Consider the following 14,974-nt stretch of genomic DNA (forward strand, 5'->3'; position numbering starts at 1 on the left):
TTTGACCCTTTGAACCTACTCGAGTTAACTTGACATCAACATGGGTCGGGGCAGGTTTAGTCGATTTTTAAGACATTCTGACAGTTGCAAAAATACTTGTCATGACTGAACAGTGGGTTCTACTGTAGATCTTTTTAAAATGCCATCTTTACACATCTTATCATTATATAAAATCAATCCGTGGTGGTCAGTCAAACAGATTTCCCCCATATATGAACATCTCTCTCTCTCTCAATTGTGGTTGCAGATCAGTTTTCATATTCATTTTATTCTTTAATTATACTTGTAAAAACATATAATATGTAATAAAGTATATACCATTTATTTACATTAATTTACTATAAAATGGTTTATTTTCGAAAATTCGACGATTAAAGCTGGTCGCGAAGTTTTATTTTCGTTTAAAATTTACGCGTGGTAGCTATAGAAATTCCGCAACTTTACCATTATCATCAAATTTGCGAAAACTTCCCACTTGTGATAATTATCTGACAGTAGTGATTTATTTTTAAAGTTATTTTGATCATGGAAGTTATATTTAAATATTACTTTCATGGTTTGATCGACACTCGCACATAATATATAACAGTATTAGTGCCTGGATATGGTTAGATTCTGCACTATCATTCCTAATCATTTAACATGCATGTTTAAGGATGTACTTTGGTAAATAAAAAAAATAAAAAAATTAGAATATAAAATTGATACTATTGAGCTCCTTTCCGAGATATTTAATTTTCAAAAACCGGCTAGAAAAGGCTGAATCGGACTTTTACCTTATATAGTTGCATTGGTATTATTTTGGTCTCAAATCGAAAGAAATGAAAACTAGAATCTGCTAAAATTTTGGTCAATGTCCTTTTATGATCAAGCTATTGAAGTCTCATAGAAAAAGAAGAGTGAGTGTTATAGAGCAAATTATGTTACCCTGTATCGTAGGAAAAAAACCAAGGAGTCTGAAAAAATCGTAAATCTGACCTACGTACATCCTTAAGGACATTCCCCTCGTATCTATTTTTTCCATTGTTCTCTATACTTTAACTATTATCAGACATTGTATCGGTAATAAGCAATGATATAATTTTCTTTGTATACAAAAGCATCTTCAGTATTCAAGAATGTAAAACAAATCATCACGGACTCGAAATTTCAGATTCAACTGAATTCTTTAGATTCGTCATCCGTCTGTAACTTGTTTCCAAACACTTGTATTTGTAACTGAACTGAACTATACTAAGTCCTCAGTTTTAATGATTTTAGTTTATTCGCAACCTTTCGGTACTAATCCCAGTCACTATCACTATCAGAAAAATCGCTATCGTCCTCGTCACTTGAACTGTCCTCGATAAACTTTCTGTGGCCCTCTAGTGCTAGGTTCATTATTGTGTTTACATCAAGTTGGTTTGTCTGTGTTTTTACTGACTGTGCTGGTGTCTTTCTTTCTTTCGCCTGTTTTAGGTTCTTTTTAACTAAAATGGATTAATTTGGCAGTTAAAATATTAATTTAAGCACATTTAAAAGAGATGCAAAAGACACTAAAATAAGATAGGCAAACTCATATGTCGAAAATAAACTGCTATGACTAAAAAAACCAAACAGCAATCAAAATACGAAGCCTTTCTAAATCTAAAATATCAGGTACCATTAAAACATACTTGCGAGTAGAGAATTTTCTGTGAACACTCCTGCTGCGGGTAGAGATTCAGTAGTAGTAGGTGCATTATTCGTAAGGGATTCAACAGGCTGAAGAGGTAATCCTGGTACAGGAGGCGGTGGTGGTGGAGGCGGTGCATTAAAAACTCCCGGATAATCTATGAGTTTGGTATATCGCCGCCCATCTATATTGTCGCACGTTTCCATGCCGGATGTCATGACAAATGTACTTATCCTCTTTGCTTTGAGCTTATTTGATGGTCTGATCTTGGTTGAAGTTATTTCAAGTGGAAGAGGTGGCTCCATAAAACTGTCCATTGCTTCGTCATTATCCAATCCTGAAACGTCTGGTGGCGGTGGTAAAGGGAACATAGAGTCTCGATCTTCAATAGCAGAGGTTTGATAAAAATCATGAGGAGCGGGCGGCATAGCCACGCTGTTTCTGGGATAAATTTGTGGATCATTTTCTGTTAGAATTGGTGGCGGTGATGGCGGCGGCGGTGGTAATTGGCTATATCTGTCGTCTGGAGGCGGTGGTGGAGGAGGTAATTGGCTATATCTTTCATCTGGCGGTGCCGGTAAAACAGATTGTGTATTATGGCATGTTTCAATGTGTTTACGCAAAGGAACTGGTGGTATTGTTTCATCTGCACTGGGGTAAATGTGATCCGTATCATTGTTAATGGCAAGTGGTTCTGGTGTTTCATTTTGCATCTAAAATAGAAAAGAAGGTGACTTAAATGATGTTCAATTAAAATGATTATTTTGGGGTGGAGGACGTTTTTTTTTATTTTAAATTAATTGTATTATTATTCTTCATGTCTAGAAATAATTTAATGTTTCAAAAGGGAATGGAAAGAACAAAGTTTGTTTCCACTGAAAGCTAGTTACAAACAATACCAACATGTATAATTAAAAGTCTTGTTCCTGTATATTTTCTAAAAACAAATTATTTGTTTTTCATTTCTAAATTTTAGTGTTTCATCCCAGATTCCCCCCCCCCCCCCCCCTGAAAACCTCAAATAAAACTATCACAAAAGATAAACGGTAGGTGCCTACATGTTCAATAACTATTTATTTTTTTATCGGAGTTGGAAATTGGAGGAGCTGCTAAATAAAAAAGATGCTTTTATTTACCGTCAGATAATCTAAACTTGTTTCATTACATATATTAAACAATTATTCTAACACCCTGCATGCTTTTCAACTGGTACGTCCCAAGTCAGGAGCCTGTAATTCAGTGGTTGTCGTTTGTTTATGTGTTACATATTTGTGTTTCGTTCATTTTTTTTTACATAAATAAGGCCGTTGGTTTTCTCGTTTGAATTGTTTTACATTGTCTTATCGGGGCCTTTTATAGCTCACTGTGCGGTATGGGCTTTGCTCATTGTTGAAGGCCGCATGGTGACCTATAGTTGTTAATGTCTGTGTCATTTTGGTCTTTTGTGGATAGTTGTCTTATTGGCAATCATACCACATCTTCTTTTTTATATATGAAAATTTTAAATTGTACAAAATAGAGTTAAGCAAACTATAAATACTTTATCGTGTTCTGTGCCATTTGTGTCTCTTATGTCTTTTTCTCTTGCATTTGTAGGAACTTGGTCAGGATGTCGTTCTTCCCACTGTGAATTTGAAAAACCTTCCATATTTTTCTTTTTATTCTTCTTACATTTCCCGTGACTTGGTTGAACACCCTTTGAGCTGAATTCCTCACGTTTTGCTTTTTCTTTCATCATATCCCGTGTTCTCTTTATTTGCCTTGGTGCAGAACCGTTTTGTCGCCTGGTTTTTCTTTCTGCTCTCTTAACAAAAAGAAGTGCAAATACGTATATTTCCATGGCGTATTAAGTTTTCATATTTTACATATATTTCGTACAAAAAAAAAAAGATCGGCGAGGGATACCAGAGACACATTCAAACTCATAATTCAAAAACAAACTGACAACGCCCTGGGAAAAACGAAAAACGAAAAAAAACCAGTATTTTACTATTATAACATTATTTTTCGTAAAAGTATAAAACACAATAATACAATCTGCGCATTGCAACAACAGCCACAAAGTTAAACGTAACCACTTGAAGTAGGAAGAAATATAATTGCTTGAAGTAGCTATTTTTCGGATAATTCTTGCTCACTTGCGTCTAATTCTACATGTACTAGTATCATACTTTATTTAGACCTAATTTATAGAAGTACCAACCTTCATTTTATGCTCTCGGTTATCGGGTTCCTTTTTCTGCATCTCTGAAAACCAATGCATAAAGAAAAACGTTGGATCTGTATACTTTTTCAATCCATTAGAACCATCTTCCCTGAAAAAGGACAGTGAATTTATTGAACAACGAAGTTTGACGGAATATCGAAGGTATGGGGCACCAATATAAAACGCTTCTTTTAAAGGGTAATATTTTCTATTGTGTATCTTAAAAGGAAGGTAACCAGTCTGTCTCTTTAGCGAAGACAATAGATGTTCTGTCAATACAATTTGCTGTATAATGTTCTTCGTATTCGCTTGCTCATATTTGTTACAATGACTTCGTAGACGGAAATAGTATTATATCACAAGCGCATATCTTACTCTTACAGCTAGTAAAAGATAGCGAATTCGAGGTGGTTAAAGGTCTAAATAGGTAAATGTTCTTTTATCTAAATTGCATGGTTAAATTTCATGTGTCATTTAAAGTCAAACAGTTTAAGGTAACATTTAGCCTGAAGATTTCTGACAAAGGTCCCCTGTATTCCTTCTTCCCGAATCCTAGTGAACACGTAAATCAGTTCAAACCGTCATTATTATGAACAATTGAGCTTGGTCCAGTCATTTAGAATGTGCAGGACCTCAAGGAAAAATGAACTTGAAATGTGTACACTGTTACCTGAATTGGTTCATCTTTGTAATAGCAGGCGGAGGTTTAGCCGCCTCGTAGATTATTCTTATAGCGTTAGTTCTGCTTTCTGAACTCAGAATTTGTTGATCAAAATGCTGCGGTAATGCCTTTTCATTTTCAATATTCACTGCATGCAAAGATTCTGTTGACAAATATGTACTATTAGTAATGAAAAGTTTCATAGTTTAAATTGAAATTCAAATGTATAGAGAATCAACAATTCAATGTGTAGAGATAACTTAATTTATAGTTTAGAGATTAAACCATATGCTAATGATTCATCTATAGTAGTCACTTTCATGTAATACACTTGTACACCTAAAGAGTTAAACAACCTTTTGCCTAACATCAAACAAATGATTCATGTGCTTTCAAAGAACAACACTTTGTATTTGCTTTCAAAGAAGTGAATAATTTATTTTGATAATTAATTTGATTTGGTGATTTTGATTCGATGGTGTCCTTTTATATTTTTTGGATAACTGTACAAGTATTCGATTATGTAAACAGCAACCTAGCAGTAGTATAGTTACATACCTGTAGTCTTTTCCTTTACAAGCAATTTACATTTTTCTTTCATTTCGCTGATTTTGTTTTTAAGTCTGTTTGATCTAGTGATGACATTCATTGTTTCTGTAAGCAGGTCTTCAAACATGTTCGAGGCATTGTGACTCAAGCTACTAAGCTGTTGTATTATTCCACAGAGGGTATGGTTAGCTATACAATTGTGTTCATCCCCTATAGCAACATCTTTGGTAAGCTGAACTTGGCTAAGGCGGACAGGAACGGTCTTTCGTTGTATAAAAGGCATTGACTGAAACAATGATTCTTCACTTAATATCTAAATGGATTTAGAATGAAATTCAAAACAGTGTGGCTGTGGCCATTGATTGACACATTAAATTCACCCATTGACTGGGACAATTTAGGTGAACGTTTGTATGTAACGACCACTGCTCACTATGTACTTTTTAAAGACACTTAACTATGGGGTCACCAAAGGTTCTCAACACCTTAATAAAGTAATTCGAAAAATTAATCAGAAATAACACGATGTTTTGATTTATATCAATTATATAAATCAAAACATAAAGGTTCCTGATTAATTTTTCGAATTATTTTATAATTAAAGGCATTAAGAAACCTTTGGTGACCCCACAGTTTAAATGTCTATCGTAGGTACGTCGTGAACAGTGATCGTTACAGACAAACGTTCACGTAAATTGTCCCAGTTAATGGATGAATTTAATGTGTCAATCAATGGCCACAGCCACACTGTTTTGAATTTCATTCTAATATTTGTTTTTTAATGAAAATTCCAGGTTATAATGTGAGGAAAGCATTCAGTTGACATTATTAGTGTATCACCCTTATGCTTATAGGTTTAAATCTTTGCTAAGGTTTGACTTAACTTTTTGTCATTGTATATAATTATGAAAATTACAAGAGCGCTACTGCATAAGTGTGGAAGAATTTGGGTTTCTTTCGCCCACCGAGCTACACCATATAATCTAAAAATTGAATCGTTTGCACGGGATTGATATAATTTCGCTTATTTTCGAAACCTCTTTACATTCGGTTTAAATAGCTCGTACATGTCGCAAAGCGAGTTTGATATTCATGTTGCTCTATTACTATATTTAATTAAGCATATACTACTTATAGCTGGGTGCCATCACTATAGAAAAAACACATACAAATTGATCGTCCACTGTTTTAATATGTAAAATCAAACATAGTACATGTATCTTTTAAAAAAATATTTTAATTCTCCCTATAGATTCTTACAATACGTATAGTACTTACATTACTCTTCCGTCTTATCCTACATATACCTTTATAGAGATTAAATTTGACGAGATCGAGATATTAAAACTTATGGTTTGTAAAACCAGAGTATGATTCATATAGATTTACTTACATCTGATACACTTAATTGAAAAATGAAACCGTATTCTAACACGTGTTAGTATATATAGAGTGACCACTTAAACGTTAGAAAAAGGAAGTTTGTAATTAGGAAAGTCTTTCATATATAAAACAGTCAGACTTATTACTTATAGACAAATGTCTACAGTAAAATAAAAAAAAAAAGGAATATTGGGAGATTCGATAATCCATATTTTTTAATTATTGCTTCATTTTAATGCACATTGAAAGGGTGAAAGGGAACCGAAGTTTATACTTTTGTTATAAACCCGCTTTCTAAAGTAGTTTATATATAATGATTTAAGGAGGATGTGTTCGTCTGTCTGTCCATCTGTTCGTTTGTTACTTTTCGATGCATGGACTTTGCAATTGCTTTATTTATTGCCTTGTGCAATGCTAACATATAAATATCGACATGTTGTAGAATGGGAATGTAGATATGTGTGTAAATCAAAAAACTAAAATAACGAACTCCAAGGAAAATTAAGGCATTTCCTTATATAGACTAAACCTAGTTTTATAGCTACCTAAACCCCTCACTTGTATGGCATTTGTTTAGTTTTAATAAACCGATACCATAATCAATATTAATAACAATTAAACCGATATTGAAAGATTTAATGATGTCGAAATGATAGACTTTTAGAATAATTTTATTTGAAGGATCGATTAGTTTTATAAGATTGTATCTAAATTTGCGGGTTCAGTAAACAATATCACCGTACAAATTTTGCCATCCCGTTTGTAATAAGTTATCTACAGGTACAGCCCAAGTTCCAAATCAAATATTTGTATTTATTGAAGAATTTAATAAAGGTAAAGTAATTTGTGGAAAGAAATTCTTGACTCAATAATTTACCAACAATAAATACATTACGTATATTGGAATTCAAAACGTCACCACAGACACGAACATAGCGAACGACCACGTACTTAATCAATCAGAATTTTATGAAAATGTTTAATATTCTTCACCATGTTATGCATATACATATATGTCATTGTATATTTTTTTGCATGTTTTGATCGCAATAGTTTTTTTACACTGTTACCTGAAGTTGGATTTCCCTTCTAAGCATGAACTGCAAGGTGCCGCGGAATCAATCTGTTAAAAGAGGGACGAAAGATACTAAAGGGACAGTCAAATTGCTCGCAGTACTTTTAGTTTTGTACTTGCAATATTACATGCTTATGTTAGTTCTTTGAAATGGAGAAAATGGTTTTAAAGTACGATGCAAGTACATAGGACAGACGCACGAACGGAAAGACACTGCACTCACGAACACAACACAATATGCAGAGCGGCAGTATACTAATAAAATATAAATGTAACTTACCCAGAGTGATTTAACATCAATGCATGAACAATAAGACGTAGTATATAATAAGGAAGACGTGGTACAGGTAATGTTTTCACACACTTCCTAGTATATTAGTAAAATATACATGTACCTGACTGTAATTTATAGCTTTTACAATTACGTTTTTTTAAAAACTTTCTCGAATCAATAAACCCTTTTTAAATCGGGAAGTATCTGTACCATTTAGAATAAGTGAATTTACATAATGTTTCGGTATGTAAACAGTCAGGTGATAAAATCAAACGAAGTGAGTATATATGCAGTTTAATATTTGTAAGTATTTTTACTTATTTATTCATCTAACAGGTGAACTACATTTATATATATATGCAGTATCATGTATGGATGCACAAACAAGCTTTTAGATTAATATACTGAGAAGCTCATTTTACACTTACTTTTGAATGTTTTGATAAAAATTGAAAATATCTTAGTCGAACGAATTGTAGAATTTTGAAACTCATACAACTGAACAGTTTCTATTCATAAAGAATATGATTTTAACACGAACAACAACCTGCCACAACATGCAAAATTACAGTCGATCAGAAAGGCAAATCGCTTGAATACTTCACTATAAATATAAAACATAACTTAAAAAAATGGTAAGCATCAGATATCAAGTATTATACTTTTCGATTTAAATGTATTTGTTGTTTTTGAATCGAAAGTATTCAGTAAAGAAAAGAAAACAGTTAATCAATTTTAGGCGAACAGTGGTTTTATTTTTTGTTGTATTCAGCTGTACTAAGGATTTAAAGGGAATGTGTCTTTCTTGGTTCTTTCCAGGAGATAATTGCTAAAGAGTTTACATTTGGCAGAACTTCTTGTAAAATTGTTTTGTAAGTGTTCTTATTAGCAACCCATATTACAAAATACATGTTATACAAATTAAAATAGTTTTGATATTGAAAGTTAGCGCAATAAAATTATTTGCTCTACAATAATGTCATACCTGTTCAATATATTAAGTTGTATTGATCTTCGTACACATGTATGTTATCAAGGATTTAAAATCTAATACTCAATACCGAGCATATGATTATCTTGACCAAAGGGATTTCACTTGACCTTATCTGGTTAATTATAATAGATAAATGCATACATTCTTCTAGTTAAATTAATGTTCATGTTCTTAACTGGACTAGAAATAGAAAAAATTAAATGGTATATAAATTTGATATAAACAGGTTTTTATTTTTGCAGGATGACATTTTTCCGAAAGGGGTAGCTTACCCTTTTTACAATCTTCTGTGGTAAGGGTTATACTATCTAAATCTGGCTTGTATATGTTATTTAATTTGATTATTTTTTAAAATCAATTTAATCGTGCTGGAGTTCGATTTGAATATATTTTTAATACGTATTTTTATATGTCTATTTAATGGAATTCCAAGTGGCAGTTATACAAAAGAGGGACGAAAATAAACTGACAACGCCTTGCTAAAAATGAAAGAAGGCAAACAGACAAACGATAGAACACATGACACAACATAGAAAACTAAAGAATAAGCAACACGAACCCCACCAAACTAGGGGTGATCTCAGGTGCTCCGGAGGAGACAAGGAAGCTAGCTATTCTAACAGGTTTAATTCACAGTTTACTACACAAGGAAAATCCTGTACCAAGTCATGAATATAATAGTTGTATTTCATAAGTTTTGTGTGTTTTATTTTTCGATCTCGCAAAGTTGATAAAGGACTCCGTTTTGATTTTTTTTTTGGAGTTTCGTATTTGTGTTATTTCATTTTGATTTTATCTATGATTTTAACTTCTTATATAACAGATGATTTTTTTTTATAGTTCTGGTGAATCCAAAGACTTCTTCATTATATGATTAGAGAACACGAAGCGATGCATCAAGTGACTCAAAGGAGCCGTTTAATATAAGTATTAAAGGATACATCCGGGACACTAGATCAACACATACGCAGCCATTCGGCAATCCTCGGTAGAATCCGCTACTCTCCGGTACGGAATCGGCCGAGTTGAGACGAATGATACGCAGCAACAAACACAGAAAGTAAAGGATTATCTCGGTTATTGTTATTGTTCTTCTCAAAGTCACAGTTGGACTATCACCAAGGAACACAACTATCACGTCTATGCAAGTTTAAGACGGCTCCTGGCACCTACCGGTATCTTGTAACATCTGTAAGTTGAGACAATCTAAATTTTGAACGGGTTCATAATGGGTTTGTATACCCTCCTGTATTTCAAATTCACACAATCTCGTCCTGATTTAATAATTTTGTTTGTCAATAATACATATACTTGCACCTTACCAAGAGTCCACTCTCAAATGTTTTCACTGCTGATATTTGCTACAAACAAAGTATCTGAAAGTTGCGTAATCGAATGTTGAATTTGACGACAAAATTTCATTCTCTCGGAATATTCGAAAGACCGTTACTCACAAAATTTCGTATCAGTGACCGTAACATTGAAACTCGACGATATAAAAATATCTAACGGAAACAGAAAATATTTTATAGTTGAAGATTAATACCAAATTTTCCTTGTTCTTTATCACTCTAGGTAAATAATTAGGAGATAATTTCTTAAAAACTTCCAGAAAAAATATTGATATTTTACAGGTTATCGCAATTTGAAAAGACATGAAATTCTGATAAATAGGAATTATTTCCAGCATTATTGTATTTGGACATAATAAAAGTAGTTGTTTGTATATTCTTTGTATACGTATTTTCACATTGAATATCCATGTATGTAGTTCCTTGACGTTATCAATTTAAACTTGAAACCGAAGGTAAATTTGTTATCAAAAAGAGGCGGATAATTCCAAAGGGACAGAATGTAATTCAGCGTTCTCGACGAAAAAACAAATATATATCATATAAGAGAATCAGGATAGGGTATACGGAATACTGAATCATTGGCAAACAGCTTTTGAATTAAGATTAAAGATTAATTAGCAAAATAAACAATGAAAAGAGAATGTCGGGCAAAATAAATAATCAAAAGCGAAAAATTAAAAGATTGAAATTAAAGAACCGCCTATCTAGACCCTCATATACACTGTAGTTATTATAAACTTCTATTTGAATTGATTTAGTAACACAGGAAATGAATACCAGTACTTGAAACATGACAAAGTTTGATTTAAATGTAATTGTTTATGCAATCAAAAATATATCACCATTAATAAGCCATTTGAATTTTTCGAGAGTTTAGGTACATTCTTGAAATTAAAGTTATATCGGTATAATGGCATATTATAATACATGTATACTCAAAATACAAATAAAAATATGAGAGGCTGATGATGCAAAAACTAATCCATATTGTAGCAATTTGGTAATTTTCTTATCTGTTTTTTATTCTTACAACAACAACAAAATATTTTATTTCCTCAGACACAAACGTGTACAAGAGGTCAAAACATAATAAAGTATACATATAAATCGACAGCAGAGTAGTGTACGATAATAGCACGTGATTTTCATGACATTGAGACATAAACATTATATATATTACCTATTGAGTTTAGAGGATTACATATATACAGAATTCTTTCTTATTGTTCAGTGATTGTGAGTACATAAATATATATAAATGTATAAAAATTGCATCTACAAAAAATAAGTAATCTTTCTAAGGAAAGTACATACTTTCCTATACACCTTTATGTTGCAAAATGAAAGTAAACCGATTAATTTTTGCCTTGAAGGATATTGTAGGTAATAATTAGGTACAAGATTTTGTCTAAGAAGTGATACACTAGGATGTGAACAAACACACAAATAGTGATATTCGTCGCCAATATTTTGATTACATAGATGACATATCCTATTTTCTTTTAAAATATTTTCCCATCTTCCCGTTTCAATTGGGAATTTAAGATTTGAGCATCTAAATTTAGCCATATACAATCTATCAGTATTTCCCAATCGAAGTAGATAGGGTTCTAATTCAAATATACTTTTGAATTTACCATAGAATTCTCCTCTGGAAGAATTATTAATTACAGAAAACCATTGTTGTATAAACTGATCAACAAGTTTTTGTTTGACAAGAGATTTCAATATTTCTCTATTCATAGGTATTTGATCATTCCATTCTTAATCACCCCAATGTTTTCTTTATTCTCTATTTCTGTGGTTGAATTTTCTCGATTCTGTATTTTTTATCGTTCTTTATTCTGCACATATTCTCTATTCTGTAAACCCCATCCAGACCTCTCTATTCTGTAAACCCCATCCAGACCTCTCTATTCTGTAAACCCATCCAGACCTCTCTATTCTGTAAACCCCATCCAGACCTCTCTAGTCTGTAAACCCCATCCAGACCTCTCTATTCTGTAAACCCCATCCAGGCCTCTTTATTCTGTAAACCCCATCCAGACCTCTATAGTCTGTAAACCCCATGCAGACCTCTCTATTCAGTAAACCCCATCCAGACCTCTCTATTCTGTAAACCCCATGCAGACCTCTCTATTCTGTAAACCCCATCCAGACCTCTCTATTCTGTAAATCCCATCCAGACCTCTCTATTCTGTAAACCCCATCCAGACCTCTCTATTCTGTAAACCCCATCCAGACCTCTCTATTCTGTAAACCCCATCCAGACCTCTCTATTCTGTAAACCCCATGCAGACCTCTCTATTCTGTAAACCCCATCCAGACCTCTCTATTCTGTAAACCCCATCCAGACCTCTCTATTCTGAAAACCCCATGCAGACCTCTCTATTCTGTAAACCCCATCCAGACCTCTCTATTCTGTAAACCCCATCCAGACCTCTCTATTCTGTAAACCCCATCCAGACCTCTCTATTCTGTAAACCCCATCCAGACCTCTCTATTCTGTAAACCCCATCCAGACCTCTCTATTCTGTAAACCCCATCCAGACCTCTCTATTCTGTAAACCCCATCTCTCTAGTCTGTAAACCCCATGCAGACCTCTCTATTCTGTAAACCCCATCCAGACCTCTCTAGTCTGTAAACCCCATGCAGACCTCTCTATTCTGTAAACCCCATCCAGACCTCTCTATTCTGTAAACCCCATGCAGACCTCTCTATTCTGTAAACCCCATCCAGACCTCTCTACTCTGTAAACCCCATCCAGACCATATTCGATGGGCGAGTTTATTTGGACAAGAATTAATAAAATATGGAATATAAACACCATTTTTCTTTTTCCATGTAGGTATAACCATATTATATCCACGTTCCCTTGCATTGTTCAAAACTATGAAATCATGAAATTATGAATCATGAAAGATGACACACTTAAAGATGCTGATATACACAGTCCACTTTCATAGATTATTCATTGATATATATATATATATATATATATATAACGAAACTTTAAATTGAAATGCTCTAGCAGCATCGACTTTTTAGTCTATTCCACCAAGATTCATAGCAACAGGCGGATCATGAGGTGATGGCGATTAATCACTATATTGATCGTCTGGTAGTGCTGTTATAAGCTTCAAGTTTTTTTTCTGTAAATCAATAAAATACTATACCGCTGTTCAAAAGTTATAAATCAATTGAGAGAAAACAAATTCGTGTTAAGAACTAAAACTGAGGGAAACACATCAATAATAAGAGGAAAACAACGAAACAACAAACACTTAAAAGTTTGATGCAACAAAAATAAACGCCAACAAACACAGAAACGAATTGTTTGATAACAACTGTGGTATTCCGGGAGCTTAAAACAGCACCGGACGATCGATTTAGTCATTGACCGCCATCACATTTTCAGAATAAAATTGTTAAATAATTGTTAACGTATTATAAAATTTTACAAATTGTAAAAACATGCCGATAATAAGACAGGTCAATGGCATTCAATCGGTTGTGATTTTCGTGAAGATCAGTTAAACACATCCCATCCCCCCCACCCATAATGACAGTGTGTTGCATTTCCCACCACCTCCTCTCTCTCTGGTCTCTCTATTTCTCTCACATTATTTCTCATGTAGGCTGTTCATTTTTCATATTCATTGTTTTTTGATTTAATCATACTTGTACAAAAATATATTGCATGCTGTCATATATACATGAACATCATAACCTTGATACAAGGAACTGTTCGTGTTGTTTATTCTTTAGATTTCTATGTTGTGTCATGTGTCTGTTTGTCGTTTTCATTTTTAGCCATGACGTTGTCAGTTTATTTTCGATTTATGAGTTTGACTGTCCCTCTGGTATCTTTCGTCCCTCTTTTAATTGACTCCCGGATTTATTTTAGCGATTTCAACGACAGATATATATATAATATTATTTTAAATATGATAATTATACAACTTATATATTTTCTTTTGTTCGCAATTGACCCATATATGCAAAATTAAAGTAATTGATATTTCCCGGTAAAAGTGATTTGCCAAAAAAATGATATTTTGAAAACTCTATGACCTTTCTCTCAATCATTAATTTATGTGATCAGACATAATTTTTTTTTATAAAACGTCCAACGGTGTAGCTCGGATCTACAATTGAAACTCAAGAACAAAAACATAGATAAAACCAGAGTAAAAACTATGACAACAGAAAATGCAGTCTTCCTCTTCAAACCGCATATCTAGCGATAACAGTCCAGCTGTTTCAGTATATCGGAAAAAACTGGCTATAATGAAGAAAGTACGAACTTTCATATTTATTGTGATTCTTTGTGTCTGCATCTCATTTAGTGTATGTTATGTCATGAACAGGCCAAGAGATACCACATCAGAAACTCATTCAGAACTTTGGGTTTTCAAGCTGGATCAAACAAAACTAAACTCGTTGGTTAATTCTTCATATATTCCATTTGTGGATGCGAAATGTGATAGTTTATCTTACAATACACGAGATCTGAAGTTCGAAGTTAAAATGTCCGGTAGCTTTCAAATCTCAATGTCAGTTACTCTACGATTAAACAATCGTGTTGGCCGGAATACTCTGATGTGTATAGATTATAAGTTTAGCTACAACGAAAAGAAAAGAAATGTGTGTAGCAGGGCTCAATTTCCTTCCAATGATTCAAATTCTGCAGTTATTAATTTGGGGTTACCAGACGGAGCAAAAATGAATGCACGTGATGAATTTCGTGTGAAAATAAACAACATTCTTAATGTATATTTTGCAGATTTTGATGAAATTTTTAAACCTTATTTGTCACCTG

At 33.2% G+C, this 14,974-nt stretch overlaps 1 protein-coding gene and 1 long non-coding RNA gene across 3 annotated transcripts in view; one reads left to right on the forward strand and one right to left on the reverse strand.

Annotated features, from left to right (window-relative positions):
• Positions 1 to 306: 306 nt before the first annotated feature.
• Positions 307 to 7,934, reverse strand: LOC143047272 (uncharacterized). 2 transcript variants are annotated; one of them, XM_076220310.1, is made up of 7 exons: positions 7,809 to 7,934; positions 5,080 to 5,356; positions 4,531 to 4,684; positions 3,858 to 3,969; positions 3,195 to 3,458; positions 1,656 to 2,367; positions 307 to 1,469 (listed from the first exon to the last, which is right to left on the reverse strand). In XM_076220310.1, exons 2-7 carry the CDS (start codon positions 5,351 to 5,353, stop codon positions 1,282 to 1,284), a joined length of 1,704 nt encoding a protein of 567 aa, XP_076076425.1. In that variant the 5' UTR covers positions 5,354 to 5,356; positions 7,809 to 7,934; the 3' UTR covers positions 307 to 1,281. The 2 variants fall into 2 exon arrangements, with proteins under 2 accessions (XP_076076425.1, XP_076076424.1); XM_076220309.1 differs by lacking the exon at positions 7,809 to 7,934 and adding an exon at positions 6,349 to 6,440.
• A 1,922-nt stretch (positions 7,935 to 9,856) lies between these two features.
• The window catches only part of LOC143047274 (uncharacterized), a 28,920-nt gene continuing 23,802 nt past the window's right edge, over positions 9,857 to 14,974 (forward strand). The window contains exon 1 of the long non-coding RNA XR_012969479.1: positions 9,857 to 9,987. This is a non-coding gene — a long non-coding RNA (uncharacterized LOC143047274). The remainder of the gene's footprint in view (positions 9,988 to 14,974) is intronic.

The sequence above is a fragment of the Mytilus galloprovincialis genome, chromosome 10, assembly GCF_965363235.1.
Source record: "Mytilus galloprovincialis chromosome 10, xbMytGall1.hap1.1, whole genome shotgun sequence".
NCBI classification, from domain to species: domain Eukaryota; kingdom Metazoa; phylum Mollusca; class Bivalvia; order Mytilida; family Mytilidae; genus Mytilus; species Mytilus galloprovincialis.

What these genes read in the sequence shown, in the direction of transcription:
- LOC143047272 (XM_076220310.1), bottom strand. Translation starts at nt 5,353, where the DNA reads ATGCCTTTTATACAACGAAAGACCGTTCCTGTCCGCCTTAGCCAAGTT. An exon ending in TGTAAAGGAAAAGACTACAG is followed by an intron (nt 4,685 to 5,079) that starts GTATGTAACTAT and finishes ATTTGTCAACAG; the next exon opens with AATCTTTGCATGCAGTGAAT. An exon ending in ACAAAGATGAACCAATTCAG is followed by an intron (nt 3,970 to 4,530) that starts GTAACAGTGTAC and finishes GTCCTTTTTCAG; the next exon opens with GGAAGATGGTTCTAATGGAT.